The sequence below is a fragment of the Rousettus aegyptiacus genome, unplaced genomic scaffold, assembly GCF_014176215.1.
Source record: "Rousettus aegyptiacus isolate mRouAeg1 unplaced genomic scaffold, mRouAeg1.p scaffold_m13_p_12, whole genome shotgun sequence".
NCBI classification, from domain to species: domain Eukaryota; kingdom Metazoa; phylum Chordata; class Mammalia; order Chiroptera; family Pteropodidae; genus Rousettus; species Rousettus aegyptiacus.
Window position 1 is genome coordinate 74,794,482 of NW_023416287.1, and position 27,235 is coordinate 74,821,716.

The window sequence follows — 27,235 nt, forward strand, 5'->3', positions numbered from 1 at the left end:
ACCAGAAGCCGGCTCTCCTCGCCCCCCTGCAGAGCCCTGTCCAACCAGCTCTGCACTGGTCTTCATAACTGAGTGTGTCTACACGCGGCCCCCACCATACACACATGAGCCTGTTTCCTACCAATCTTCACTCAAGCTCCTCAATCCCAGCGCCCAAGTCGGCAGGTACCAGAGAAGGTGTTACCCTTGAAGAAACCTGTGCTTGGCTGGGACACCAGATCAACACACATTAAGTAGTTAGCACCCAAAAAGGCAAATAGTGGTCCCTGAGATCTGGTGTTTCTCAGCCATTTCTTCATCTCAAAACACCTGGACTACAACCCACGCCATCTGCCACGGTGGCTCATTCTGGCTGTGATTCAGCCGAAGTGAGTCTAAATCTCAGGGAGCAGATTGAAAAGTCCCTCCTCTGCCTGTGAGATTCCTTGCACACCCCCTGACTACAGCTGGGGTGGGGGACCCTGCGAGAGTCACCACAATTCAGTGGGTTGCACAGACTTGGATTCCTCTGGAGTTTGTAGGGGCAGCAGAACCTGAGGTGAGGGAGCAGGCGACACTTGCCAGAGAGGCAAGGGCCTGAAAACCAGTGCGTTTGGGTGCCATGGAGAAAACTTAAGGAGAAGACGAGAGAGAGCAGGCGACGGGAAGAGGCGCTGGCCCTGACACTTCCTCTGACCCTGGCATATGTGTTAATGGAGGTTTTCTCTCTAATCGGCTTGAGACAGAAGTCTGAGAGCAAGGGGAACCCACTCGGGCAGTGGGGAGAGCAGCCCCACCGGGTCCTTGATGGGCTTGATGAGATGGGGCCTGAACCCCAGAGACTGCGTTCAGCAGTCTGGCTTCCACTCCACGGTCTGGCAGCGGGTGGGGAGAGGGTGTCTCATCCTATCTCTCAGGCTTCGGTCCCATTTCCTGTGGGTTCCTTGAAACCTCCTCATGCTTTATTAGTGCTAGAGAGAACAGTGTTCAGAGCCACCATGTGCCAGACACTGGAGCCAACACAATCTGAGCGAACAGGCTGAGAGACGAGAGCTGCTAGCCTGAGACCAGGAAACAGAGGAAGAGGGCGAGAGGTGGTCTATGCCTGCTCACCTCAACCTTTGCTGCATGTACAGAGTGGGGACAGTAACAGACTTTCCCACCTAGGGGTGCTCTGGATTTTAAATGAGACACTAATTGTAAAGTGTATAGCACATGAAGACACGGGCTATAGAAGTATATTGTCCAAAGGTCAGTAGGCAGCATTGCTGGGATTTGAACCCAGGACTCTTATGACTTGAGACAGAGCTCTGAACCACGACGCATTCCATCTGCTTTGTGGCTGCCTTGTACTATGGCAATCTGTGTCCTCTACTGGACTGTGAGCACCTTGAGGGCAAGTCCTACACACTTACCCTAAACCCAATACCTAAGAGTAGCTCAGGGGGCATCACCGACGGCAGCTGTTAATGATGGTTCTTCAATTCAAGGCCTGGGAGACTATGCTTAGATTCCAGCCAGGGGCTGCCATCAATGTGTAGATGTCAGTGTGGCCACTCTGCTCCTCTGGGCTCTGGGTGGTCAAGAGGGTGAGCCATTCCAGACTGGGAGGAGGAAATCCTCCAGGAAGGGGTTTAGGCATTCGTGGTAATGAAGGGAATGTCAAGAGGTAAATGCTGGAGGGAAAATCCGCTACACTTCTGGAGCAATTTGATAGCCAAGACTGTGTTCCCAGGGATAACCAATGCAGACATGCCAAAAACGTGGCTGCCTCAGGCCCCAGGAGGCACAGGACCCCTGACACCCACTCTAATAGGGAGACAAGCACAGAGATGGCTGCTAACTCCCTGTTAGGGTGCACTTATGTCTGAGATTCTTAATCAGGAGGTATGATGTCTGCCTGGACCATTTCACTGCAATGTGGGGAGGCAGCCAGCCATAACTGAGATACCCACTCCTGCTGACTCATATGGGTAAGTCAGGAGAATCCTGGAGGCTTCTCTAGCAGCCTGGAGACCTAAACAAGAACTGAGGACTTGGGGTGGAGATGGCATTTTCGTCTTTTCTTTCAGGCGAATAAGAGCCCTTTGACTACAAAGCCAATATGGTGTATTGCCACTGTTAAAAACAATAAATGCAAATTTAGGATGCGTTAAAAGAAACAGGACATCAAGAAACCCCGAATAGCCAAAACAATATATAAAACAAGAACAAAGTTGGAAGTCTCATACATCCTGATTTCAAAACTTCCTACAAAGCTATAGTAATCAGTACTGGCATAATGGCAGAGCCCTCATGATGGGCCCCTCCACTTAGACAAAAGGAACAGAATAGAGAGCCCAAATAAACTCTCGTGGAGATTGTCAAATGATTTTCAACGAAGGTGCCAAGGCCATTCAATGTGTAGAGTGCAGTCTTTTCAACAAATGATGCTGAGGACATTGGATGCCTACATGCAAAAGAATTATATTAGACCTTTACCTTATGTCATATAAAAAGATTTAATTCAAAATGGATCAAGAACCTAGACATAAGAGCTAAAACTAAAACACTCAACAAGAAAATTCTAGTCACAGGGTAAAAGCTTCATAACATCGGATTTGGCAATAATTTCTTGGATATGAAACCAAAAGCACAGGCAACAAAAAAAAGTAGATAAACTGGACTTCAAAAAAAATTAAGTCTATGGCCATGCCACCCTGAACATGCCCGATCTCGTCTGATCTCAGAAGCTAAGTAAGGTCAGTCCTGGTCAGTACTTGGATGGGAGACCACCTAGGGATACCAGGTGCTGTAGGTATTAATAAAAAAATTTTTAAACAATTAATAAACAAATAAACAAACAAATAAATAATAAAAAATACAAAATAAAAAAGCAATAAACATAAATGTTTCCACATGAGAATTAGATGAGATAATTATCATAGAGTACCTAATACAGAGCAGATACTACCACTACCAAGAGTGCTATAACTCAACTAATAATACTACTAACCAATTTAAAAAAATTTTAAAAACATTTTACGTCAATGCGTACTATCAACAGAGTGAAAAGGCAGCCCCTGAGTGGGAGAAAATATTTTAAATTATATATCTGATAAGGGGTTAATATCCGGAAATATATTCTGAATAGATGCTTACAATTCAACAACGAAAAAAATCAAACTCCCTGATTAAAAAAAGACTTGAATGAACATTTTTCCAAAGAACACGTACAAATGACCAATAAGCACATGAAGAGAGGCTCAACATCACTAAGCGTCAGGGAAATGCAAATCAGAACCACGATGAGATACCACCTCACACCTAGGAGGATGGTTAGGATTTTAAAAAACAGAAAATAACAAGTGGTAGGGAGTATGTAGAGAAAGTGTAACCCTTGCGCATTGCCAGCGGGGATGTGAAATGAGGCAGCCGCTGAAAACAGCATGGCAGTCCCTCAAAAATGTGAAACATGGAATAACCATATGACCCCGTAATTCCACTTCTGGGTATAAACCTCAGAGAACCAAATAGATGTCTGTACACCAGTGTTCGCAGCAGCATTATTCACAATAGCTCAACGGTGGAAACAACCCAAATGTCCACTGACGGATGAATAAACAAGTAAAATACGATACATGTATACAATGAAATATTATTCAGCCTTACAAAGAAATCAAATTCTGAAACATACTACAACATAGATGAACCTTCAAGACATTATGCTAAGTGAAATAAACCAGTCACAAAAGGATAAATACTGTATGATTCCATTTACGCGAAACGCCTAAGTAGTCAAATTCAAAGAGACATAAAGTAGAATAAAAGGGCTGTGGGGGAAGGAACGTGAGGTTCCTGTTTAATAGGCAGAATTTCGGCTGGGGAAGATGAAAACGTTCCGGAGAAGGATGGTGGTGATGGATACACAACAACACGAATGTACTTGGTGCCACTGAACTGTACGATTAAAAATGATAAGATGGTAAAAGTAATGTTACGTATATTTTATAATAACAATAATAAAAAGAAGCAAGACAATGGAGTCCGGGGGCCCCCGGCACTCTGATGCGTCTCATCCGAAACACAGGGTTCTAGCCAAGGAGGTACATTCTGGAGGGTGACTGACAAACCAGAATTCCTCGGGAGGTAGGCTGGACGCACGCTCCAAGAGGTGAGGTTGAGGAGGAACCTGGGGAAGTAATCCTGAGAGGAGAGAAGCCTGTCTTCACAGCACGGAAGGGCTGCCAGGAAAACACACTGTCGTGTCGGGGGGACTGGAGCAGACGAGCAGAAGTCTCAGAGCGATCATGCGGGGTTTACATTCAGGCAAATCTTTCTGACACCCAGGGCCACTTAGCGGCGGAATGGGAGGTTGTAACTGCCCACTATTCAAGAAAGCCTGGATTCAAACCAAGGCTGGAGAGGCCACTGGTGGGGACATTATGAAAGGGAATCCTGTGACAATAGAAGACTGGTCCACATGACCTCTCTGAGCCCTGGCTGTGATCCCACAGGTTCTGATCTCTTAGGTACCAGACTATTTGCCCTTGGACTTGCCCTGCCCAAGAGCCAAACAAAAAAGCACATTCCACTAAGATCTAGGAGACTCACATTCTAGTCTCAGCTCCATCAGTGGTTGGCTGTTTGATCTCGGAAGGGTCACCACTCTCTGGACCTCAGCTTACTCATCTGTCTAGTTAACACCTACCCGCCTGTCCTCACCTCCTCACTGTCAGAGGCATGGTAAGTGAAGCAAGGGCTCCTGAAGAAGAGAGCCCAGGTAACCTCCCCGCCCTCCTCCCCTCCCTCCTGGCCTCTGCTTTCCCTTCCTCCCAGATCAGGGCTGGCAGTGTTTCCCAGGCTGCAGTGTGCAACGCCTGGTCGTACGCTGGATGCTAGTGGGGACACGGGAGGTTATCTAGGGTTGTGTATTCATTTTAATATGTACGAATGGAAACATGAGATTTATACAAAATAAGTTTTTTTTTATAAGAGTGATACTAACATTCTTTTTTAAATAGACTTACAAATTACTATAAGTTGCAAAGTATGAGTTAAAGAATAAATTAAAAGGGAAGTGGTACTGGAATGAGGCAAAAATCATGAAGATGGAATGCAAGCGTCTGGGTTTGGGGAATCCCCGTGGACTGAGGGGAGGCGCGAACCTGGCTCCCTCGGCCCCACGACAGGTCCTCAGGGCCTGGCAACCAGACTCAGAGAAAACCAGGGGCAACGCATTTGGGTCGGTCCTGCTGCCTCGTTTCCTCAAGGTACCAGGCGCAGCGATTTTGGCAGCCAGTTGAAAACAACTGAGAAATTGAACTTGCTTCTGGGATCCTCACACAACTGGGAGTTACTCGACTTCTACCTCCTTCTTTTGGAACCCCATCACGCCTGCCTTCTCCCCAGTGGGCTCCGTGAAGGAAGGGGGGGCCCTGACCAGGCCACTGATTCCGAGGTGCTAGGAAAACGTTGAGTGCCTCCCTGGAAAAGTACATCTAAAGAGAAGCCCAGAGTGGGAAAAAAGTAATCCCCGAGAGATCTGTGAGGTATGGGGTCACGAGCAGAGGTGACATCCTTGTCCTTGTCCGGGGCAGCAACCACCTGCTCCCACAGGCAGGGCAAGCTCCCCTCCTGCCTGTGCCTTGAGGAACCATCTAGAAACCTGATCAAAGTCCAGTCTCCTCTCCCCCCCCTCCACTATCTGCTGATTATCTCAGTCAAAGGGTCAGCTGGTCAGCCTAAGATACCTACCTTCCCTGAGGAGCGAGACTTAAAGAATTTTCCAGCTAATTATCAGCCAGAACTGTGGGAGATAGCCCTCGGAGGTGGGGAGAACCAGGCCCCTAAGGCTCCGCCCTCTCTTGGTGGGTCTTGAGGGGGTTGTAATAAACACTGAAAATGTCCCCTCTCCTCTCTCCTCCTTCTAATAGTGCCCGTGTCCCACTTTTTAAAATAGTTTTACCTATAAAACTGCATGGATGAAGAGATAATTATCTTCCCCATTTTGATCATCAAAGACCTCTGGTAGCAATCAAAAATCAAGTTCATACAATTGCAAATGAAAAGCAAAGAAACTTGACCTTTTTTTTTTAACCAATGCAGTCTTTCGAATATTTGAAGATCCCATTTTTCATTCCTTCTTCTGGAATCCAGCCAGAAGTACTAAAGATCCAGCATCCACCTTCCTATAAAGGGGCAGGGGGTCCAGGCAGCCTGGTTCAGGGACAGCGTCAGCTGGTGTCTTTGTTTTCCCTTTAAGAGGCAAGACAGCAGCACCCTGGATAATTCTTGTGGGAAACTGGAGAACCCCTGAGTTATATTAACACTTTCTCAATAGCGACTTTTCGGAAGCTCTCCTATTAGCACATGGTTTCAAATGACATATGTATAGAAAAGACTAGAAACAATTGCACGAAAATGTCACCAGTGATGCTTTTCCAGGTGATGAAATTATAGGTGTTTTTATATATATATGTGTATATATATATATATATATAATGTATATATATTACGTATGTAATATACATATATATCTATTTAGGTGTCTCTAGTTTCTACATTTTCTGCAATGATCAAATCTGGCTTTTGCAATAAGAGAAAGGATCAATAACGTATCTTTTCTAAAGATCCAATGAAGTTCCAAGATCACAGAGGAATGAGGCAAGTGTTCCAGGTTGGTTAGGAGGTGGGAGCCCAGAGGCAGGCAGAGGAATTGAGAGGGGAAGCACGATGGGACAGAAGACGCCGTCTTTGTTTCTGCCCAGCTGGGCTGCAAGAGATGGTGGAGCCTGGAGACTAAGGGTGCAGGCAGAATCCAGCAGCCTGTTCCGCTGTTGTACTGAGTAACCATGGGAATGTCCCTTCTCCTGGCCGCCAAGTGCCCTTCCCTCCGATGGCCCACGACTCTGTGTGAGCAGGGTATTAGGATACTGTCCCCTTTTTGGAAAGGCAAGTACGTTCAGTAAGGGGGTAAGATGAGGTCATAACTTTAGGGAACAAAGGTGTGATACACTAGGACATGGGATACAGTGTGTGTTTTAACTGCTTTGTTCCCCTGCCTCCTGCTGAGCTAAAGTGACTGAGTTTAAGGCGCCTCTGGCTAGAGATATACTTGAAACAAGTTGTCTCGCTCATAAAATCGGGAGTCAGGGCAGCATGATGGCACACCGGAGGCGGTGAGTGCTCATTCCCGTCCACGGTGCCCTCGCTGAAACTCACCCTCCTTGCGCATCGGAAGGCAGGCAGGGAACGGGAGGGCAGCACAGCTGCCTTGGAACCCTGGGGGACTCGTGGTAGATACCCGTCAACGAGAGTTGTTGAAAACACGAGATGTGCTCGGGGCTGCTCCTGTCCCTCCATCCTGCCTTAAGGTCTTCTTGCAGGCCTCGCTTCCTTGAACCCCATGAGCACATAAGCTTGCTCTTGGGAAGGCCACAAGGAAGAGACTGGACTTCACCTGAGCCCTGGCAAACAGAAGACCCTGGAGGTGGCAAGGGGGGATGGAACTGCCCAGAACAAGACAGAGGTCAGGGTGAGCCCAGCCCGGGCAGGGCCAGACGGCGGGGGGACCACCCCGGCACTGACCTCTGGGCATGTCCATGGGGTTAAAGCTGGCCAGCAGGTCACGGCACCACTGGCGGTCGCCTTCCACCTTGCTCAGCCAGTTGTTGCAGTTGAAGTAGTAACGGAGGTGAGGCCGCTTCATGTCGGTCACGATCACCCGGTCCAGGTACCAGCTGGCGTTCAAGCCTGTGTTGTCGTGTTCGATCCTGGGGCAGAAACAGACACCCACATCGTCACTGGCGGGCAAGAGACGATGCCCTTTCCATGCCGGAATTTCCAAATGTTTCCTCCAAAGAGAGGTTCGATCATTTTGTTGTTGTTGCTGTACCTCTCGAACCCCAGTTTCCTCGTGTGTGAAATGGGAATATCTTATCAATGATGTGCTTATCAACAACTGTTACATAGTTACATTGCCTGCAAAGAAATATTGTCTCCCATAGAAAATGCGGGATTGCCGAGGCATGCAACAGGACCATCTCGTGCTCCCCCTCTCTCCCTGACTCCTGGACATCTCAGATACTCTCCTTGGTCCCACCATCCGGAGGATTTACCCATAGCCATCTAGACGGGTATTGCCCCTTAGAAATATCACATGAGCTGCAGATGCGAGCCACAGATGTAATTTTATGTTTTCTACCAGCCACATTAAAAAAGAAACGAACAAACAAAAAAAACCAGTGAGATTAATTTTAATAATATATTCCATTTAATCTATTTATCATTTCAACATATAACCACGTAAAATGTATTAGTGAGATATTTTACCGTCTTTTTCTTGTACTATGTTTTCAAAACTCTGGTGTGTTTTTACATGCACAGCATGTCTCAATTTGGACCAGCCACATTTCAAGTGTTCAAGAGCTACATGTGGCCAGGGGGGCAGCTGTAGAGCGCAGCATAAATCCAGACTCTTCAAAATTGAGCCCCCAATAACTTCCCCCCCTTCCTGTAGCCCCCCCCATCCTCAGCAGTCCCAGTTTCCAACCTGAGGTCAGGTTCTTCCCCGGAAATTGACCCATGAACAACCTGACTTCGCGCCAAGCATCTCATCCCTGCCTATCACAGTGGGACCTTTCCCACGCAGGCCTTAACGGGACACGCACAACTTCAACTAGGACACGGCCCCAACAGATGAGTGACGCATAGGACGGACACAGAATGCATGCCCACATCCGACACAGAGCCAGGCACACAGTAGGACCTCAGCTTAGCGGTCACCTTTCCCCACGCACTGACACCTTCTTCCCAACCCTAAGCTGTAAAGGCTCCCTTTCTGCTTATAACCCCTTTCCCCCCATACAAGCGGTGTTGGGCCCTCATGTGCCTCTTATTTTCCCAGCAAAGAGAGTTAGTGATACTATGCTTTCTAGTCATAGGAATACAAACCAGGGCTCAACTTAGGCAGCATTTGACTCCTGGGTCCAATTAGGCAACAGATGATTCTGACATTCTGACAAATGGGCATGAACTTGAATGGGAGCAGGTAGCAGGAAGGAGGAGGGTAAAAAGGGCCCATTGGCAATTGAAGGCTCTTTCTCGGCAACCAGGCTGGGCAGGCTATCCCTCCCATCGTATTCACAAGCCCCTGCCCCTTAAAGACAAAATCAGGAACGTTCTCTGCCAAAAGGCATCCTGTAGCATCTTAACCCTCCTGCTAACACTCAGCATCCCGACATCTCTGAGACCGGGATGTCAGTTACTGTCCTAAGCACAACTCACTGAAGCCTCACGAACCCTAGGAGCCAGGCACCACTATTACAGAGAAGGAAACGGAAGCTAGGAGAGGAAACTGGTCCAAAGTCCCACAGCTAGTAAGTGGCAGGGCAGAACTCGGAACCAAGGCAATCTGGACTCAGTCTGCTGCTAACTGCTGTGCTGGCGTCTCTCAGAGCGTTATCTGCCAAGTCTGTCAAAAACTGACTCAGATCGTCGTAACTCGGAGAAGTGACTCTCTATTGGGGGAAGTTTAGGGCACTGTGTGTGACTCAGGGTGAGAGAGAAAGAGGTGAGCCTTTGGTCACCCCTCAAATGACACCAGGAGAGTAATCGACACCCAGCAAGTGTCAATGGTGAAGTCGGTTCCTAATCCACATGCCTTCGTCTCACCCGGACCCTGGCCAGGGGCCAGGTTCTCACCTGATTTTGTAGATGAGGCCCACGTTGTTGGTTCTCACCCGGAACACATCCACGTTGGCTTTCTCAAAGGCAGATTCGCTCCTGCAACGAACGTGTACACAGTTAGCACAGATCAGCTCTTGGCTCACAGGCCCAGGAGGAAAACCAAGGGCTGGCACCCCCTTCTTCCTCCACCGTCCCACTCCTGGGAAGTGCTGTGAGCAACTGACCCCACTCTGAGATTCCTTTCTGACGTGACTGGGAGAGGAAGAGGGCAAGACAGTCAGTATTCATTCCTTGCTTCACAACCAGGTTCTCATGTGATTCTTGCCAAGTGTCGCTACGGCAAGCATGGCAGGCAATATTAGTCCCATGTTACAAATAAGTAAATTGCTAGTTGATAGCAGAGCTGGGACCAGAACCTGGCTCTCCTAAGTCATGATCCAACGCCCTCTGGTTGCTCTGGGTTGGGACAATGGTGGAGGAAGGAAGGCATGATAAATGCCATGATGCTCTTAGGTCTACAGGCCTCTGGCCTCCTCCTCCTTGCCTTGCTATTGCCGGGGAAAGTAGCAATGGCAGCCCCAAGTGGATGCAGAACTTGGGTGGGGGTTCGTGGTCCTGCCATTCCAACAAGAAAGGAAATACTCAACCCAAATCAGCAACCAGGGAAGCGGGGTAGTGAGGAAATGCATATCCGGCATCCTGCAAACAGTGCGAACAGAAGCAAGTACACCTGGGACGTTCCACAGTGAGACAGGTGCAAGTCCAGCCTCGGGGGCATCCTAGATTCAATCAGCTTAGACACAGGAGGGCCGAAGCAGCCTCGCCACGGGGTCCTCCAGCAGTGGAAGCCTGAATCTCACGTGGACATCTGCTCCATCCTCTGCATGGGCCAGGACCCCTGCCGTTCCAGCCCAGGGCCTTCCGCAGTGGTGCCTCTGTGGGGCTGAGGGCTGCTGACCTAGCCAGGGCCCTGGGCACCAGCGCCCAGCCCACATGGGAAGAAAAGCACAAAGACGAATACCTGTTTATTGGTCATCGATGTGTTTCAAAATAAAGAGGGAGGTGAAGGGTCTTCTCTCGAAGGCAACAGGCTCAGACTCTCAGTCACAGAAGGCTTTTAAGGTTCTATAGCCTTAAGAGCTGTGACTCTGCCAACAGACCCACTTGGGCAAACAGCCTGCCCTGGGGAGACGTTTCCTCATGGTGGGCACGTCATGAGACGCGGGCCTGTGGCCCTCCTGAAGCAGTGCAGAGCTCATGAAATCAGGTGAGACTGTGCACAGAGGCAGCCCTGGCAGGGGAAGGAGGCCCCAAAGGCGCAGTCTGGGTGCAGGGCAGGAGGAGGAGAGAGAGGCGGGGCCTTGCCGGCTTTGCTGGAGTGCAGAGGCCCGCTCCCAGGCTTACTGCATGTACCTGTGAGAATGTCACCTCTGAGGGTGGCTAACGACACACTGTGTTTTGTTTCAGAGTCAAAGCAGTTATTAAGTTACTTGGAAAACATGTGAACACAGATCCTGTGCATGAGGGTTGTGTGAATAGGAAACAAAGAAAGGAATGAGAGGTATTTTGTTTCAATATATGAGAAGGGAAAACTGATATTTATAATAAATAGACAAGAGTCTTTAGCGCAAATAAATACCCTAAGAAACAAGTAAACTGGGAAGCTATACGATGGATTATTATGCAGCCATTAAAAATCCCGTTTTAAAAGATTTCATAAAACAAACGAGTTTATGACATAGGCTTCAGAGGAAAAGCAGATTAAAAATAGAATGTAAAAACAGAACAACCAATACGATCAGGATACCAACTTCATTTAAAAACAATAAAGACTGTAAGAATTTATACAAAAACATCACGTCTAAATGGTAAGACTATGATGGCGTGTTGGTTATTAATTCTGGTCTGCATGTGTATTTTTAGTTTTCTGAAGGGAGCACATCTTGTTTTTGTAATTATGGAAAAAAGCAGAGCATCCTGCTTCAGCGGCCCCCACTGCACGCAGCCGGCAGCTGCCTGCGGAATGAGTCTGAGGCCGGCCGGCTGCCTCTCCTCCCCGTGCGTGGAATTTGGGAGACAGCCAATGCCGGTGATGAGGGGAAGAGGATGGTGATTTGGAAAGCAAAAGGCGAGGTGCGATTGGGAAGGAAAGCAGCTGGCTTTCTGGGGTGCCTCTGACAAGCTTTCCGGAAGAGAAGCTCCCACAGCTGCACGCAGCCAGGGGGGCTCCACGCCTTCGGAAGGCCCTGTGCACCGACCGAGCGGGTGCGGGTTCACACATCCCAGGGCGTGTGTGGAACTGCTGACCAAGGTGCCTTACAGTCCCTCGGAAAACAAATATTAAAAACCGAGACGGAGGAAAGTAGGCTGGGAGAGAACGGTCTTCCAGGATGGGCTGGGGAGCCTCCGCACTGCAGCCTTCCAAGGCATCGTAGGGGACGGAGCGAGCGTCCACGGTGTTCACAAGATGGAGACGGGAGGAAGGCCTCGCTCTCTTCAGAGGACTGGAAAGGACTCAGGGACAAGGCTATGCGGACTCCCTTCTCTCGGAGACAGGCCGGATTATCCCAAACAAGGCCCAACTCCAACCCATTCGGGGTCAGATTCCGAAATCCCCACTTCTGGCGAGTGCCTGTGGGTTTCAGGGAACTGACTGAGGGTGGGGTGGACGCAGCAGAGGACAGACGGTCCCTGGTCAAAGGAAACATTAGAAACGAAGACCTCCTCACGGCCCCTGCTGGGGCCCGCAGCTTCTCCGGGCTCCTGGTCAATCTGTGAATGAAGGCCAACGCAGAGCAGTGCCCCCTGCACGTGCCCCCCGCCCAGGAGAGCCTTTCGGCTGGCACAGGGCATTTCAGCCGCCAGCTGGACGGAGCCAGCAGGCTAAATGCCAGGCATTCTCTGACACTCTCAGACGGTGAGGTCTCAACAGGAGAACCGTGATCCGGAAGATACATGAGACCCCATCCTTTTGCCATGTTCTAAATATGTGACCCAGTGTTAGGGGTGGTCCTGAGTGACGAGAAAGGGAACCCAGGGGTGGGCGCCACGGCTGTTGGCACTAAACCTGTGTGGGGGTCGGGTGGAGGTCAGCTAACGGGGAATGGAAGTGAACGCGGCCCGCCCCTTGTGCCTAGGTGGGGGTCCAATGTGCACCGAGGAACTCAGACACCAGACCACAAGGGCGAGGACCATCAGTATTTTAACATCGGGCCCCAAAGTTCTTCTTGTATTGGGAAATAAAAACCCCAATAAGCCGTTTGGGAGTGGAAGGTGAAATCCTGGGGCCGAGGAGGAAAGACGTGAGTGAGCAGGAATTGAGGGGAGAGAGAAAAAAAAGGGCGTGGGAGAAACAGAAAAGAAATGCAGGGTAAGAGACATGGCGGAGGCTGCGGAGAAAGGGGTCAGGGAGAAATTCCGGGAAAGAGGGTGGCTTAATTTTAAGAGACTGGGGGACTTATCTAATATTCCATTTTAAGTCGTTTGCATTGCTGCAATGTGAACTCTTTCTGATGCCTGGAGCTCTCAGTAAAGTCCGATACACTCAAAAATGCCTTGCAGTGTGTGTGTGTGTTTAATGCAAAGAAAAGGGGCTCAGTTCCAACTGACTTATGGCTTTGGTTTGGGGTGACACAGTGTGGCAAGAAGGGAGCCGCGGCAGACAGTGAGATGAGGTTTGGGGACCAGCGGGCATTCTGAGCAGACCCAGGGACCGGTGCGGGGGAGGGCTCGGCTGGCTAACTGCAGCTGAGTCTCACACAGCACAGTGACCACCGCAGCCATCTGCATCTAGGTTACAAAGATAACCTGGAATTCCTTGGAAAGCAATGCTCCCCTCCCAGACCCGAGGTCTCCATCCTGAATCGACAAGGTCTTGGTGAGGATTGTGGCTCTGTAATTCTCTTTGTAGACATTTTCTCAGGTCTTGCAAAAGCCAGAGTCCAGTCTCCTCTTTCCCCATGTATCTGCTCACCATGGTCACATTAATCTTCCTTGGCTGCACAGTAAGTCGAGCCTCCAGAGATCAGCTTCCAAGCAAGGCCTTCTACTGTCTGATCCTCCCTGCCTTTTTGACCTTCCTCCTCTCTGCCCCTCCATGAGCCAGCAGGTCCCCTCTCAGCCCCCGTAGGCTTCCACACGTTTGCAAGCTGTTCCCCTTCTGAAGTACCCTCTTTCCATGCCCCTCTTATCTGAGTCCTTTTTATCATGTGAGGCCCAGATCATGTATCCTTCCCTGTAAAGTCTCGCTTTAGCCACACTGATCTCACATCAGTCACTGAGCTCTGACTATTTGTAAGTAACGAGGACAGATGCTGGAGGCACAAAGCAAACCTCATCCTCGGGTCCCACCTGGCATCTCCCTAGGCGCCTCTCTACCCTCTCCAGCGCAAACAGCTGATACTGCAAAACACGCCTGCGTCCCTAAGCTACCCCTTTCATGGGCTCCTGCAGAGCCTTCTGGAACAGTCATCCTGGGGTCCTGGTCAGATCTATGTCACTGCTGCCCGACGTGGAGCAGTACACAGACATGGGAGAGACCTCACCAGCAGACCTGTGGGGTAACTGGAGAGATCGTTGATTCCTATACATGGGGCTAACCCAGAGAAGCTGGATGCCTATGTGTGGTTTCACCTGTGCCTGGAGACCTCCTGGCCTGGCTGACTCATTCATGCCTCAGACCCCTTAACCATGATGCAATCTTTCCTTCCCCATTGAGAAGAAAAGCTGGAACTCAGACTCCCAGGAATGGGGACTCAGTGACAAAGCTTCACACAGGGTTATAAAAGGTGATTCTGGGGGACTACCTGAGAGGGGTTTTGACAAATGAAAAAGGTAAGGATGAAGAGTCTGAGGATACCAAACGCATGAAAGAAGGAAAGACAGTGAGGAACTACCAAGAAAGGAGAAAATGGTGGTTTTTGTTTAAAAAATACAGGTTGGGGAGTCCAGAAACCAACTTGGCCAACTCCCCACGGTCTACTGGCTTCTCCTTGGACAGCTGCACTCTGGGAGGCCACATGGCAAAGAGGATGGACATTTCATGTATTCTCTTTACCGTGCCCACATCACTGGAGGGAAAGACTTCCACAAGCGAGCCACTCTGCAGGGCAAGCAGCACAAGAAGGCGAGTACCCTGTTCTGTGGAAATGGACAAAACAGGGCGTTATGCCTGCCTCGACACTGTAGCCTTGACCCCACGCCCCGGATTCAGGGTAAACGTGCAACGCGGGGCCTGGTCATTTTGCCGAGCACAGAGTTCGGTGAGGTCCTGGCCTGTGGACCCTGCCCCTCCACAGTTTTGTCTGCCATCCCTGGAGGAGCCAAGCCATAAACCTGAGGTTACAACCTGGAACCTCAGAAAGCCTTCCCACACACCAGCCAGGGCCCAAGGCCACATGCTGAAGGAAAACGTCTATATCAAAAACCTGGGGTTTGTGGACCAGATTTACCACCAAAAAGCTCCATAGCTCTGAGCTGCTCACTGCTCTTCTCTAGGCCTGTTTCCTCATGAATGGTTGAATTAGATTTAGCAGTTTTCAAGTTTCTCATGGCTACGGACCTCTTGGTGCAAACAGAATCTGACTCAGAAACTTGCTGGTTAAGACAACCATAAGTCGAGCTGCTCTGGAGGAAGGAAGGAAGGGGCATGACGGGCCCAGAACCAGGTGATCGGTCCCCTGTACCATTCAGCATGGATTAAAAACCCACTGCCTAAACCATCCATAAGGCCCCTAGACATCTCTGGAATTCAAGGACTCTGCTAAGTGCTGCTGTGTACGTGTGTGTGTGTGTGTGTGTGCGCACATGTGTGGTAAGGAAAGGGATCAAAGAGGGAGCAGCCCCAGCTCTCCATGGGTTACAATGAAATGGAGGACACACACACACACACACACACATGCACACATGCACACACGCTCATCTACACAAACACACACAAAGGCACACACACAATTAAAGTATATGCTTGACTCGAGTGTATATTAGCCAGCGGCCAGGTTTAATATGATGCTGGTTCTTGTTTAAGTTCATGGCCCCCTCGCATGCATGACCTTGTCTCCTCTCCCCAAAAGTCCTATGAGTTTGGTACAAGGGGGGGTTACCACTTCCAGATGATATATGAGGAAGCCAAGAGATTTGGCCAAAGCTACATGGCAGCTAGGTGGTACGGCCAGACCTAGACCCAGGTTGTTTTGGTCCTGAGGATTTATTCTCCCCCATTACGGGACAGCTAATATGAATTCTTGGGGATTCTGAGATTCCAAGTAGGCATTCCTGAACACAAAAAAAAAATCAAGAGAGGGGCTAAAGAAGGCTGACAGGAAATCACTGGGAGAGATCTGGCTGACACGTGGTCTGTCATCAGCAGAGGCTGATGCCACTTAATATGACTGTGAACACACGTTTTCTCCCCACATCAGCTCTGACCACCAGCCCAGGACCCCACCAAGACTGAGCTGATACTCACTTGCTGGTGAGATGGAGCTTAGGAGAGAGCCCATTCTCTCCGAAAAGGGTGACGAAGACATTGGCGTCTGTCCCTGCACCACGAACATCCCCCGTGGCTGTGACTACCTCGTACACTGGAGGAGGGAAGGAGAAGACAGATGGCAAGCTCAGAAGAAAACGTAGAAGCGTACGTGGGCTTGGAGAAGCCACAGCTCCCAGACAGAAAGGACTCTGCGAAGCCCTGCTACAACCCTCACCAAGTCCTGCTGTGAGACCAAAACCTCCCACTGAAGGCTGCCCACTCACTTCACAGGCATGGAACCCACAGGCAGGAGGACAAGCCCAGGTCACATATTATACAGTGTCAAGACCAGAGCCCAGCCTCAGGCCTCTATGGTCTTCCCAACAGGGTATATGGGTACCCTCCTAGACATGACCTTTTTCAGAGCCTGCACCTGGCTCTCACATTCCTCTCTGCTCTCTGCACAATGCAGATGCCTTGCCAGCCCTCACCTCCCATGACCTCCTGGGGATTGCATTGCAATCTCAGGGTAAGCCATCCCAGGGCTGGGTGATGCAGAGCTTTTCCAGGCGTCCTCCTCTGCCAGGGACACCAATTACCCTCATTGTCCCCTTGAAGTTTGTCCTGTTTGCTGTTGACACCTTTCCTTTCAATGCTTCTGGTTCTAATGAAGGTCATCAAGACACTGTGTGGGGGAGAAAGGAAGCAGTACATCTGTGAGACTCCCTGTCTCTTGGGTACCAAAGCTTTACTGCTTCCCAGTCTGCACCACAGGGGTGCCTGATCTGCAAACAACTCCTGGAGCCCTGCCCTGCAGCACAACTCTGGGACCTGCAGTGTTGCCTGCATAGTTTGCATATACACTGGGGCATTTCCAAACCAAGTGTCCACAGGAGAATGACCAGCATTGTGGAAATTCTAAAACCTCGTCACAGGAGAGGAGACATAGAAGCCTGGAGATCCCTGGTTTGGAGAAAAGGAGAGTCGTGTAAAGGAGAAGGATGAAGAAACTACAGTTGATTTAAGTGTACACAGCTACTTCTTAAATAGGACACTGACCATTAAAAAATTGATAAATTGGACTTAACTCAAATTAAGACCGCCATGAGAATGAAAAGGCAAGTCACACATTAGAAGATACTTAGAATGTATATCCAACAAAGGACTCATACTCAGAAGATATAAAGAATTCACACAAATCTATAAAAAAAGTACTATACAAATTTTAATGGAACAATTTCTTTAAAAAGTAAACATATACTCACCATAAGACCCAGAAAATTCCACTTTGAGGTATTTACCCAAGAGAACTATGCAAGCAAATAATCATAGCAGCTTTATTCATAATTGCCTTAAACTGAAAACCACCTAAATGTCCACCAATAGGTAAATGGAGAAACAAATTGTAGTATATTCAAACAATGGAATACTACTCAGCAATAAAAAGGAATGAACTACTGACACATATAATATATAAATGAATGTCGAACATATTATACTGACCAAAAGAAGCCAGACACAAAATTACTACTACACACAACAATACCATTCCTATGACACTCTAGAAGAGACAAACAATCTATCTTACCAGAAAGCAAAACATAGTTTCCTGGTGTTAGGAGTGGAGGAATTGACTGAGAAATGGCACAGGAAAATTTTGGGTGATAATTTAAGTGTTCTATACACAGATTGAGCTAATGATTGTGCAGCTATATAAATGTGTCAATCCTCATCAAATAGCACAATTTAAATAGATGCATTGCCTTGTAAATTATATTTCAATAAAGTTGAAAAATGGACAAAAGACTTAAACAGGCATGTCATAAATGTCATAAAAGAGGATATCCAAATGGTCAATAAACATATGAAAAGGTGCTCAGCATCATCATTCATCAAGGAAATGCAAATTAAAATTACAATGAGATACACCATGTACCTACCCGAATGGCTAAAATTAAAACTACTGATAATTCTAAGCACTGGCAAGAATGTGGAGTCATGGGCACTCTCATACATTGCTGGCGAAAGTGTAAACTGTTATAAGCCCTGATAGCTAAACGTAATGTTCACCCTATGATCTCGTACTTCTACATTTAACTATAAATCCAAGAGAAATGAGTGCATATGTCCATCAAAAGGTGTGGACGACATCTGTATCAGCTTTACTCATAATAGCTAAAAACTGGAAATAGCCCAAGAGTTCATCATAGAATGATTAAATAAATGGTGATATATTTATAAAGTACAATAGTACACAACAACATAAAAAGAATGAACTATATAACATGGATAACTCTCTCGGATGTAACGTTGAGTGAAAGAGAAGCTAGCTATTCACAGAAAAGTGTATACAGTGTGATTTAATTTATATGACGTTCAAGAACAGAAAAAAACATGCTTGGTGACAGAATCAGGAGAACTATTTCCTCTGGGAAGGAGAGTGAAGGAGCTTTCTGGAGGTTGGAAGTGTGTCCTGCTCTGGATGGTGGTTGCACAAGCATGCACATATGTAAAAATTCATCACACTGTACTTTATAGGTTTTGTGCATTAAAATGCACAAAATTTAAATTTTTTAATTAAAAAAAAAACCTCGGATATCTGAAGAACTATCTTGTGGGAAACAAATATCTTCTGGAAGACACAAAATTCTGTTTGCCTCCAGAGAAAAGGACCCCAACTCGTAAAGTTCTCTTACCAGCAAAAAGAATTTAAGTAGCAACATAGGCTGCTCCTAGCACAGAGCCTGGCAAGGGAGAGAAGCTCAATAAGTAATCACCTGGGTGAACAAATGAGCAAATAAATGAATGGATGAAACAATCAATGAAATGAGTATGAACCATCAATGAAATGGACCATTATTTGAATCCCAATTCTGTCATTACGGGCTATATGATTTCAACCAAATTTCTTAATGAACTTCAATTTCCTCATTTCTGAAGAAGGAATAATTTCTTCCTTGAAGGATAATGGTAAGGATTAAAGGAAATAAAACAAAGTTTTCAATGTTCATACTCACTGTCCTAGCACTTCTACTTCTGGAAATTTATCTTACAGACACTTCTCCACAGTTGGATGAAAGATATGCATTCCGTAAGTAGTACACTTATCATCACCATCATCACCACCATCACCACTATCATCATCATCACCACCACCACCGTCACCACCATCATCATCATCACCATCATCACACCATCACCACCATCATCATCATCACCACCACCACCATCACCACCATCATCATCACCATCATCACACCATCACCACCATCATCATCACCACCACCACCATCACCACCATCATCATCATCATCACCTCCATCATCATCTCCATTGCTGTCTTCATTGACAGCATTAGTCTTCTCATCGTCACTGCATTATCTCCATTAACAACATCCCCAAGGAAACTGCATTTAGGGATTGTACTCCGACAAATGCCGGGCAACCCCTATCTGGGATACAAAAAAGGAGAGAGTACCAGGGCTGCAAGCTTGCACAGGAAGGCCTCTGGGGTCACTTTTGATCTCAGATTCTCATATGAGCCACTCTCTTCCCCTCATGAGCTCTGGCTCAGTCAGGAGATAGACCAATGTGCCAGGCTCAGCCTTCCCTCGGAGTACCGAGGGAGCTGCTCTGCTCCTTGTGGCTGCTGAACTCCACTGTAGCCAGGAGGGGACCTGAGGAACAGAGGAGGCAATCTAGGCCTCTTCTTCTTCCTCCCCATCACATCCACCAAGATTCTCCATGTAATTCAAGAACCCAGAGCACGAGGGAGCAGATGGGAGTAACGATGAGAGTGCAGGTAAAGCAGAGCATGTGATTGTTGTTAGCATCATCCAAGTTTATCGTCAGTGTCCTGCAGCTGACTAGCGCACTCTTGGGTCCCTGTCTCTTCAAAATATATGAATGGTACCCACTTCGGCTTGCTCTTCTCCAGCTATTTTTACCACAGTCAGAATTAGGCAGTATAAGAGCAAGGACCGGCCAGACTAGCTAGATTCAAATCTTAACTCTGCTACCTAATAGTTTCGTGATCTTAGGCACCTTACTTAACTTCACCGCGCCTCAGTCTCCTCACCCGAAAAAGTAGATAATAAGAACCCAACCCATCCTCGCTGGGAGTTGTGTGAAGAGGAAAGGCAGATAAAGGAGGGCCCCACACTCAAGCCCAATTTATCAGACTTGTATAAAACAATGAACAATTCAGAATCGGATATAATCAATTGTAAAATGTGCTGGAGTTAAGGAGGGCTTCATGGAAGACGGAGGAGACCTAACCTAGGCTTTCAAAGTTAGATTAGAAAGGAAAAATGAGACAATGAACAAGCCCAAGGGCACGCACAGAGCAGACATTCAATAAATATTTGGTAAGTGAACAAATGGGTGAATGAATGAATGAATGAATGAATGAATATGGTGCTTACAGGAACTAGTGAGTCACTTTGTAGTAAGTGCTGAGAATTTAAATGCCTTCAGGGACCAGACAGGCAGCATCAATGGATAAAACACACCAAGCATAAGATGATAGGGAGAGGTGGGGACTGTGACTAACTGGAACTCCACAGTCTATAAGCATTCACAGCCAAAAATATATGTACATATTTTAAAGGCAAAACAAAACAAAACTAAATAAAAAAATGTCTGCAGGCCAAAACTGGCTCCTGGGTTCCCAGTTCACCCTCTCTGGTTTACCTGGCAAGAAGGTAGACCGTTTCCAAGCAGCTCCCAGACATCCCAGAGGAAGATAAGATTGAAAAGACAAGGCCCTGAGGTCCAGAGCAACAACTGCCTCTCCACGTGGGCCACTACGTCCCCTTGCAAAGGCCCAGGCCCCCATCTCCATTGGCCCTGCTGGACATGCCACGAGGGGTCAGGCCTCTTCCCTTCACAGCCCAGTCAGGTCAGGCTCTGCCTGAAGCACGCCACACCATGGAGACCAGACTGGAACGTGGCTCGTGGGATGTACAGGGACCCGGGCAATGTGGGCACAGTAGTTCTAGTCTATTCTGTGCCGCTAAGACTGTGACTAAGAGCAGGTCGCCTCTGCACAGTGGGGGCCGTGGTGTAATTCCTGCCCTGTTCACTACAAGAGGGTGTAGTATAGACACAACAGGATAATCTGTGCGAAAGCAATTGGGATTGCTCCCTAAAGCTGGGACAAGGTCCTAGGCACACGCCACCCCGCCCTTGGCCCGCGGGCCAGGCCCGGCGCACCTTTGGCCTTGTAGTACTCATGCTCCAGCCCCTCGTCGTCCTCCGAGTCGTAGTTCAGCAGCTCTTCCTCATACAGGGCTAGGAAGTCAATGTCTTTCTTTCTCCTCTTTTTCTTCTGGGGCATCATTTTGCCCGCTGTCTCTTCCTGGCACTAGCTAGCTCAAACTGCGCTCACCTCCCCGCACCTCCTCGGACCTGCAGCCCTCACTCCCGAAGCTCTGGTGCTGTCTCGGTGGGTCAGAACCCACCCTCGGGTCCCCCGTGCCCAAAGCACGGCTCCTGCTTCCCTCTCTTGGCCTCTGAGCCGAACCTCAGGGCCTTATCTCTGCCCTTCCTGTCCCTGGCCCCTCTCTCTGCTACTCTCTCACCAGCCACCTCCTGCTGCACCTGCCCCAGGGTTTCTCCTTGGGCCTTATCACTTATTCATGGGGACTGAGAGCAGGCTGTCCTTCTCCACACCACCCCCCCCCCCACAACAGCTCCTTTTCCTCCTTTCATGAAGAATCAGGTGACACTGAGCCCTTGGCATCGATTTCCCCTCTGGCTTCCTAGCAAGGGGAGCTCCTGGATCCCCTCCAGGCCACTCCAGGGACTAGGGGCAGCCTCCCCCCAAGGAGACCTCACTATCCCCACAGGCCTCGAGGGCCATGAGCGATGGCCCCAAGGCCTGGTATCAGCCAGGCTGCCAGGGCTCAGAGGCCTCCTTCCCATCCATTATTCAGGGCCTCAGATCATCTTACGGAGCAGGCAAGGTTCTTACTGGATCTTGCTCTCTTTCTGCTTCCATCTCAAGACTGCTGCCTTCCAGAAGTGGTCATTCGGCCGGGGGAGCCCTGCTGCCCTTCAGAGACGCTGCTCTGAGGCGCGCTCAGACCACCCACAAAGCATTTACTGAGTTGTGAGTTACAGCATTGCCACACCAGAGCCAAGGACACCGGGGAAGCCTGTCACGTCCTGGGTGACCCCACAATGCCCAGACAGGCCGGGCAAGGTTAACCAGCATCTGTTTTAACGAGAACTCGCTATCTGTCCTTATTCCCCTCTGCACTCTCACATGACAGAGTAAAAACCCTCGGATCCCACCATGGACACCAATTCTACATCGCCTTGAACTTCGCCCACAGCCCCAGTCAGGGCAAGAAAACCAGAGCCCAGGGGATCCCTCCGCCCTTGGTCAGCAAGGACCACTGGATTCCTCATTCTTGCTTACTTTACTTTATTAAGATTCTGTTAAGATTTCTTACAACCTGAATTGTAAGATTTCTATGTAAATCCTGAAATGCTAGAAATTGTCAAGCCCCTTGGAACTCTCACTCCTCTGTCCTGGCAGCGTGAGGTCACTGGACAGAATGGGGCCTCAATCCCACCATGTGGCCTGGACGAGGCCCGTCTTCTCATCTGTAAAGGGAGATACTAGTGATTCGTTAAAGCGTGCTGAGCACTTGCAGAAAGTGCTCAGCAAGTGGAAGCCTCTGGAGCACAGTAGAGAATTAATAAAAGCCTACGACTCCTAACTGAGATTTCTCTCTTACTGTGCATGGTGGAGCGTGGGAGGGTGGGGACTGACGCTCTGTTATCATCTTAAATTGTTCCGGAAGCCTTCCTTCGGCTCCTGCATGCGAGGCCCAGCCCCCCTGTGTCTCTGTGGGGCCCAGCTCTCATGGCGCATCAGAGGCCACGAGTAAACAGCTGGAACATCTGTGTCCTCCCAGTCTCCTGCGAGGCCTGTCTGTCACCCTCCACCCGCCTCTCCCAGCCATGAGCTCTGTGGGGCCAGGAATCATGCCCTTGGGTTCACCGTGAGGCTCCTAGCGCCTGTAACAGCTGGCACACAGCGGGCCTCCCAACTCGTTTCTTCAGTGAATGAATGAATGAATGAACGAACGAACTGCAAGCAGATAAAGTGGTCATGAAAACAAGGCTCACTTTTTCCACAAGAAAAACAGTTCGAGCTGAAAAGAAACCACCCTTTAAATGATATATTGGTGAAGTGAGTGTTCCAGGGCCAATACCATTCAAAGCACACTGGCCTGGAGAAGAGGTCGTTTCAAGGGTCCAAGAGCACTGCCTTCACACATATGAGTGACTAGTCCTGTAGAGCGAGCACTGGACAGCCTGCGTGACCGAAAGGGCAGTCTTACGACCACAGGCGGTGGTTACAGAAAGGCGGGAAGAAGCATGAGTGCTGCCTAGGGTGACAGTGCCTGTGGGGTGACAGAGGTGAAGGCTAGAGGCATCACCTGCCAGCCGACAGCAGGGGGCACTCCAGCGGTCCTTGTGGATTTGGACCTGGCAGCCCTTCAGGTCCTGGGAATTGCTAAGGTGCTGAACAGCAGGTGCAGGTGGACGGTGGAGCAACTGTGACAGGGCACCCAGGCAGGGGTCACCATGATGGACCAGGGGTCACTATGATGGGCCAGGGGTCACCATGGTGGGCCAGGGTCACCATGACGGGCCAGGGGTCACCATGACAGGCCAGGGGCCAGAGAAGAGCACCACCAGCCAGCTCCAGGCTCTGCTGCAAAACCGAGATCAGAGAAAGGGGCTGTGTCCCCACGCCAGTGGAGACCCAGAGGAGGGCAGGGGCGGCTCTGCCAGCCTCTCCTGGGGCCTCAGGCCTGAATTCAGAAAGGAAGAGGGAACTGTGAGAACAATCACCAGACTTTTCACAAGCTCCTCCCCTCTCACCTCCATGTCTCACCGCCTGTCTGCCTGGAGTTGAGTCCACCCACTGGGCCCTTAGCCCTGAGCCCCAATACCCAGGACCCCTGGCCACCACTTCCCATCTCTGTTCTGGGTCTCCTTTCCTCATAGATGGTCGTTGTCAAGGTCAATGTTTCCTAAAATGGATTCCGGGACCACCCGGAATAGATTCTGCCGGGTTCTGCTGTCCTCATTGTCTGCCCCCCTCACCCATCTGCGGGAGACCTACTGAAGGTGAAACCTGAAATCTATACTTTCCACAACCCCCTTCTCCTGGGGGTGGGAGGAGGTGTTACACGGACTAAAATTTGGAAGCTCTCGTGGCCTACACCCACCCCACCCCTCCAGCTGACCTAGGCTATCGGGAGAGAATTAGCAAGCGCCCACCCCAGGGCCGCACAGCCCTGGCTGCACACTGCAGTCACCGGGAAAGTGCGTAAATGCTGATGCCCGGGTGATCCACGACGGGACGGCGCCGCCGAACTCACCCGCCCACGAGCAAAATCAAATATACACGTATAGAGGAAGCAGTCGCTCCTGCGAGACAACCGCGCGCTGAATGAACAGCTTCTGACCACAGGCAAGTGAAAGAGGCCACATACGGATGCCTGGGAAGCCTGGGAAGCCGAGGGAGCCTCCCGGGGGGAAGCGAGCAGCCTCCGGGCGGGAAGAACCTGCGAGCGCCATTGTTTCCCTTCGTTCCCCTCCACTTTCGCGGGGTGGCGGAGCTCTGTTTGGGACTTCGGCATACCTGCAAAATCACCGACGTGTGTTCACAGCTACGCTGCCCGGAGCCTTTTGCCTCCCAACGACGACGACGACGGGAGCAGCAGGAAGCACGCAGCCCCCCGGCCTCCCTTCGGAGAGCAGCTCCCGCCCCAAGGCCCGTGCCTCAGGCGCGATGAGCGCATGCTCCCAAAGCGGCTTCTCGAAACTACCACAATGGAGCCAATGGGGAGGTGTCTTCTACAAGGACCACTTTCTATACAACAAATGAGAGAGCGCGCGTATAGAGAAGACTGGAGAGCCGCGGGAACTCTTTGGAGACTGCAGGAATGCAACAGGGTTGGAGGGGACCTCTCCTTTCGCCTCTAATAGGGAGGGTAGGGGCTCTATCCAGGTGTTCTGGCCTGCGGGCGAGGTCCAGACACACCACTGGAGCCCATTTCTGCCAGAACAAAGGGAGCAAGCAGGATCAACAAGGCATTAATTACTACACACGCCTGGCCGCCCCTTGAGAGCTGCTCCAGCTTAGTAGGCCAGCGCCCCAGGTGCCTTGGGCACTTGCTCAGGCTCCAACCCGCCTGCCGAATCCACAGGCGACACACAGTCTACACAGAGCCCGCTTCTACATAAGGCCCCTTTTCCAAGAATGGAAGAAACAGTTATTTTGTCTTTCATTTAACAAACATAGTAAAACAAAATGAAAAGACAGAAGACTGTCTCTCAAACAAAGGAACAAGGAAGATCCCCTGGAAATAATCCTAAGGAAATCAAAATAAGTAATTTGCCTAAAAAAGAATTCAAAAAGTTGAGAGTAGAATGGAGGAACTTATGGAGAATGTCAACAGAGAAAATAAAAGAAAGAACTAAGCATACCTGATGAATACAATTACTGAAAGAAAAAAAAAATTAGAAGGAATCAAATGTAAATGAGCTAAAACAGAACAAATCAGTGACCTGGAAGACAGACTGGTGGAAATCAGTTAATTGGAAGAGCAGAAAGAAAAAGGAATTTTAAAAAATGAGGATAGTTTAAGGGACGTATGCGATCACATCAAGTGCTCAAACATTTGCATTATGGGGATCCCAGAAGGAGAAAAAAGAGAGAAAGGAACAGAAACTTTATTTTAAGAAATAATGGCTGAAACATTTCCTAAGCTGGGAAAGGAAGCACATCCAGGTCCAGGAAGCAAAGAAAGTTCCAAACAAGATGAACCCAGAGATCCACACCAAGACATATTGTAATTAAAAAGGTTTTTTTTTTTTTTTTTAATCTTGAAGGAAGCAATAGAAAAATGACTTATATACAAAAGAAACCCCCTAAGGCTATCAGCTGGTTTCTAATCAGCAACTTTTCAGACCAGAAAGGAAAGGTGCGGTATCTTTAAAGCTCTGAAAGAAAGGCATCTACAACCTATAACTTACCCAGCAAGGTTATTCAGAATTGACAGGGAGATCAAAAGTTTCCCAGACAAGCAAAGATTAAGAGGTCACCACCGTTAACCCAGTTTTACAAGAAATGTCAAAGGATCTTCTTTAAGTAGAAAAGGAGAGGCCATAACCAGAAATAAGAAAATATGCAAATAGGAAAAACCTCACAGGTAAAGCCAAATATTCAAAAAATACAGCAAATTAGACATTTAAAAAGCTACTATGAAGATTAAAAGAAAAAAGTATCAAACTCAACTCAAGCTACAATAAGTAGTTGGAAAATACACAATACGAAAAGATCTCAAATATGAAATCAATAACATGAAACATGAAGGGGTGAGGAAAAATGTAGTCTTCATAGAATATATTCGAACCGAAATGCCTATCAGCTTAAAATAAACTGCTATAGATAAAGAATTATGTATATAAACCTCATGGTAACCATAAACCAAAAACCTACAGAAGATATACAGAGAATAAAGAGAAAGGAAACTAAACCAAATAGTAAAGAAAAACAGCAAACCACAAAAGAGATCAAAAGAAGGAGAAAGGAACAGGACACCTATAAAAACAACCTAAAAATAGTTAACAACATCAATAAGTACATATCTATCAATAATTACTTTAAATGTAAATGGATTAAATGCTCCAACAAAAAGGCATAGGGTGGCTGAATGGATTAAAAAACATGACCCATCTATATGCTGTCACTTCAAATTGAATGACACATACAGACTGAAAGTAAAGGGATGGACACACATTTCATGCAAATAGGAACAAAAAGAAAGCCGGAGTAATAATACTCATAATAAACTTTAAAACAAAATATGTAAAAAAAAAAAAAAAGACAAAGAAAGACATTACATAATTATAAAGGGTCAATCCAACAAGAGGACATAATAATCATAAACACCTGCACACCCAACATAGGAGCATCTAGACATATAAAGCAATTATTAATGGACCTAAAGAGAGAAAATCATAGTAATACAATAATAGTACTAAATAATAGGGTGTGGAATAATAGGGTATGGAGAAAAAGGATCC

At 48.4% G+C, this 27,235-nt stretch overlaps 1 protein-coding gene and 1 pseudogene across 1 annotated transcript in view; one reads left to right on the top strand and one right to left on the bottom strand.

The window, feature by feature from the left end:
* LOXHD1 (lipoxygenase homology domains 1) overlaps positions 1-21,662 on the bottom strand; it is a 138,863-nt gene extending 117,201 nt beyond the window's left edge. Inside the window, exons 1-4 of the mRNA XM_036230016.1 lie at positions 21,332-21,662; positions 16,115-16,229; positions 9,664-9,744; positions 7,549-7,733 (exon numbers count right to left, since the gene is read on the bottom strand). Of these exons, the coding sequence (XP_036085909.1) occupies positions 7,549-7,733; positions 9,664-9,744; positions 16,115-16,229; positions 21,332-21,458 (508 nt within the window). The 5' untranslated portion in view covers positions 21,459-21,662. The remainder of the gene's footprint in view (positions 1-7,548; positions 7,734-9,663; positions 9,745-16,114; positions 16,230-21,331) is intronic.
* LOC118610545 lies at positions 2,661-2,779 on the top strand (annotated as a pseudogene).
* Positions 21,663-27,235: the final 5,573 nt, after the last annotated feature.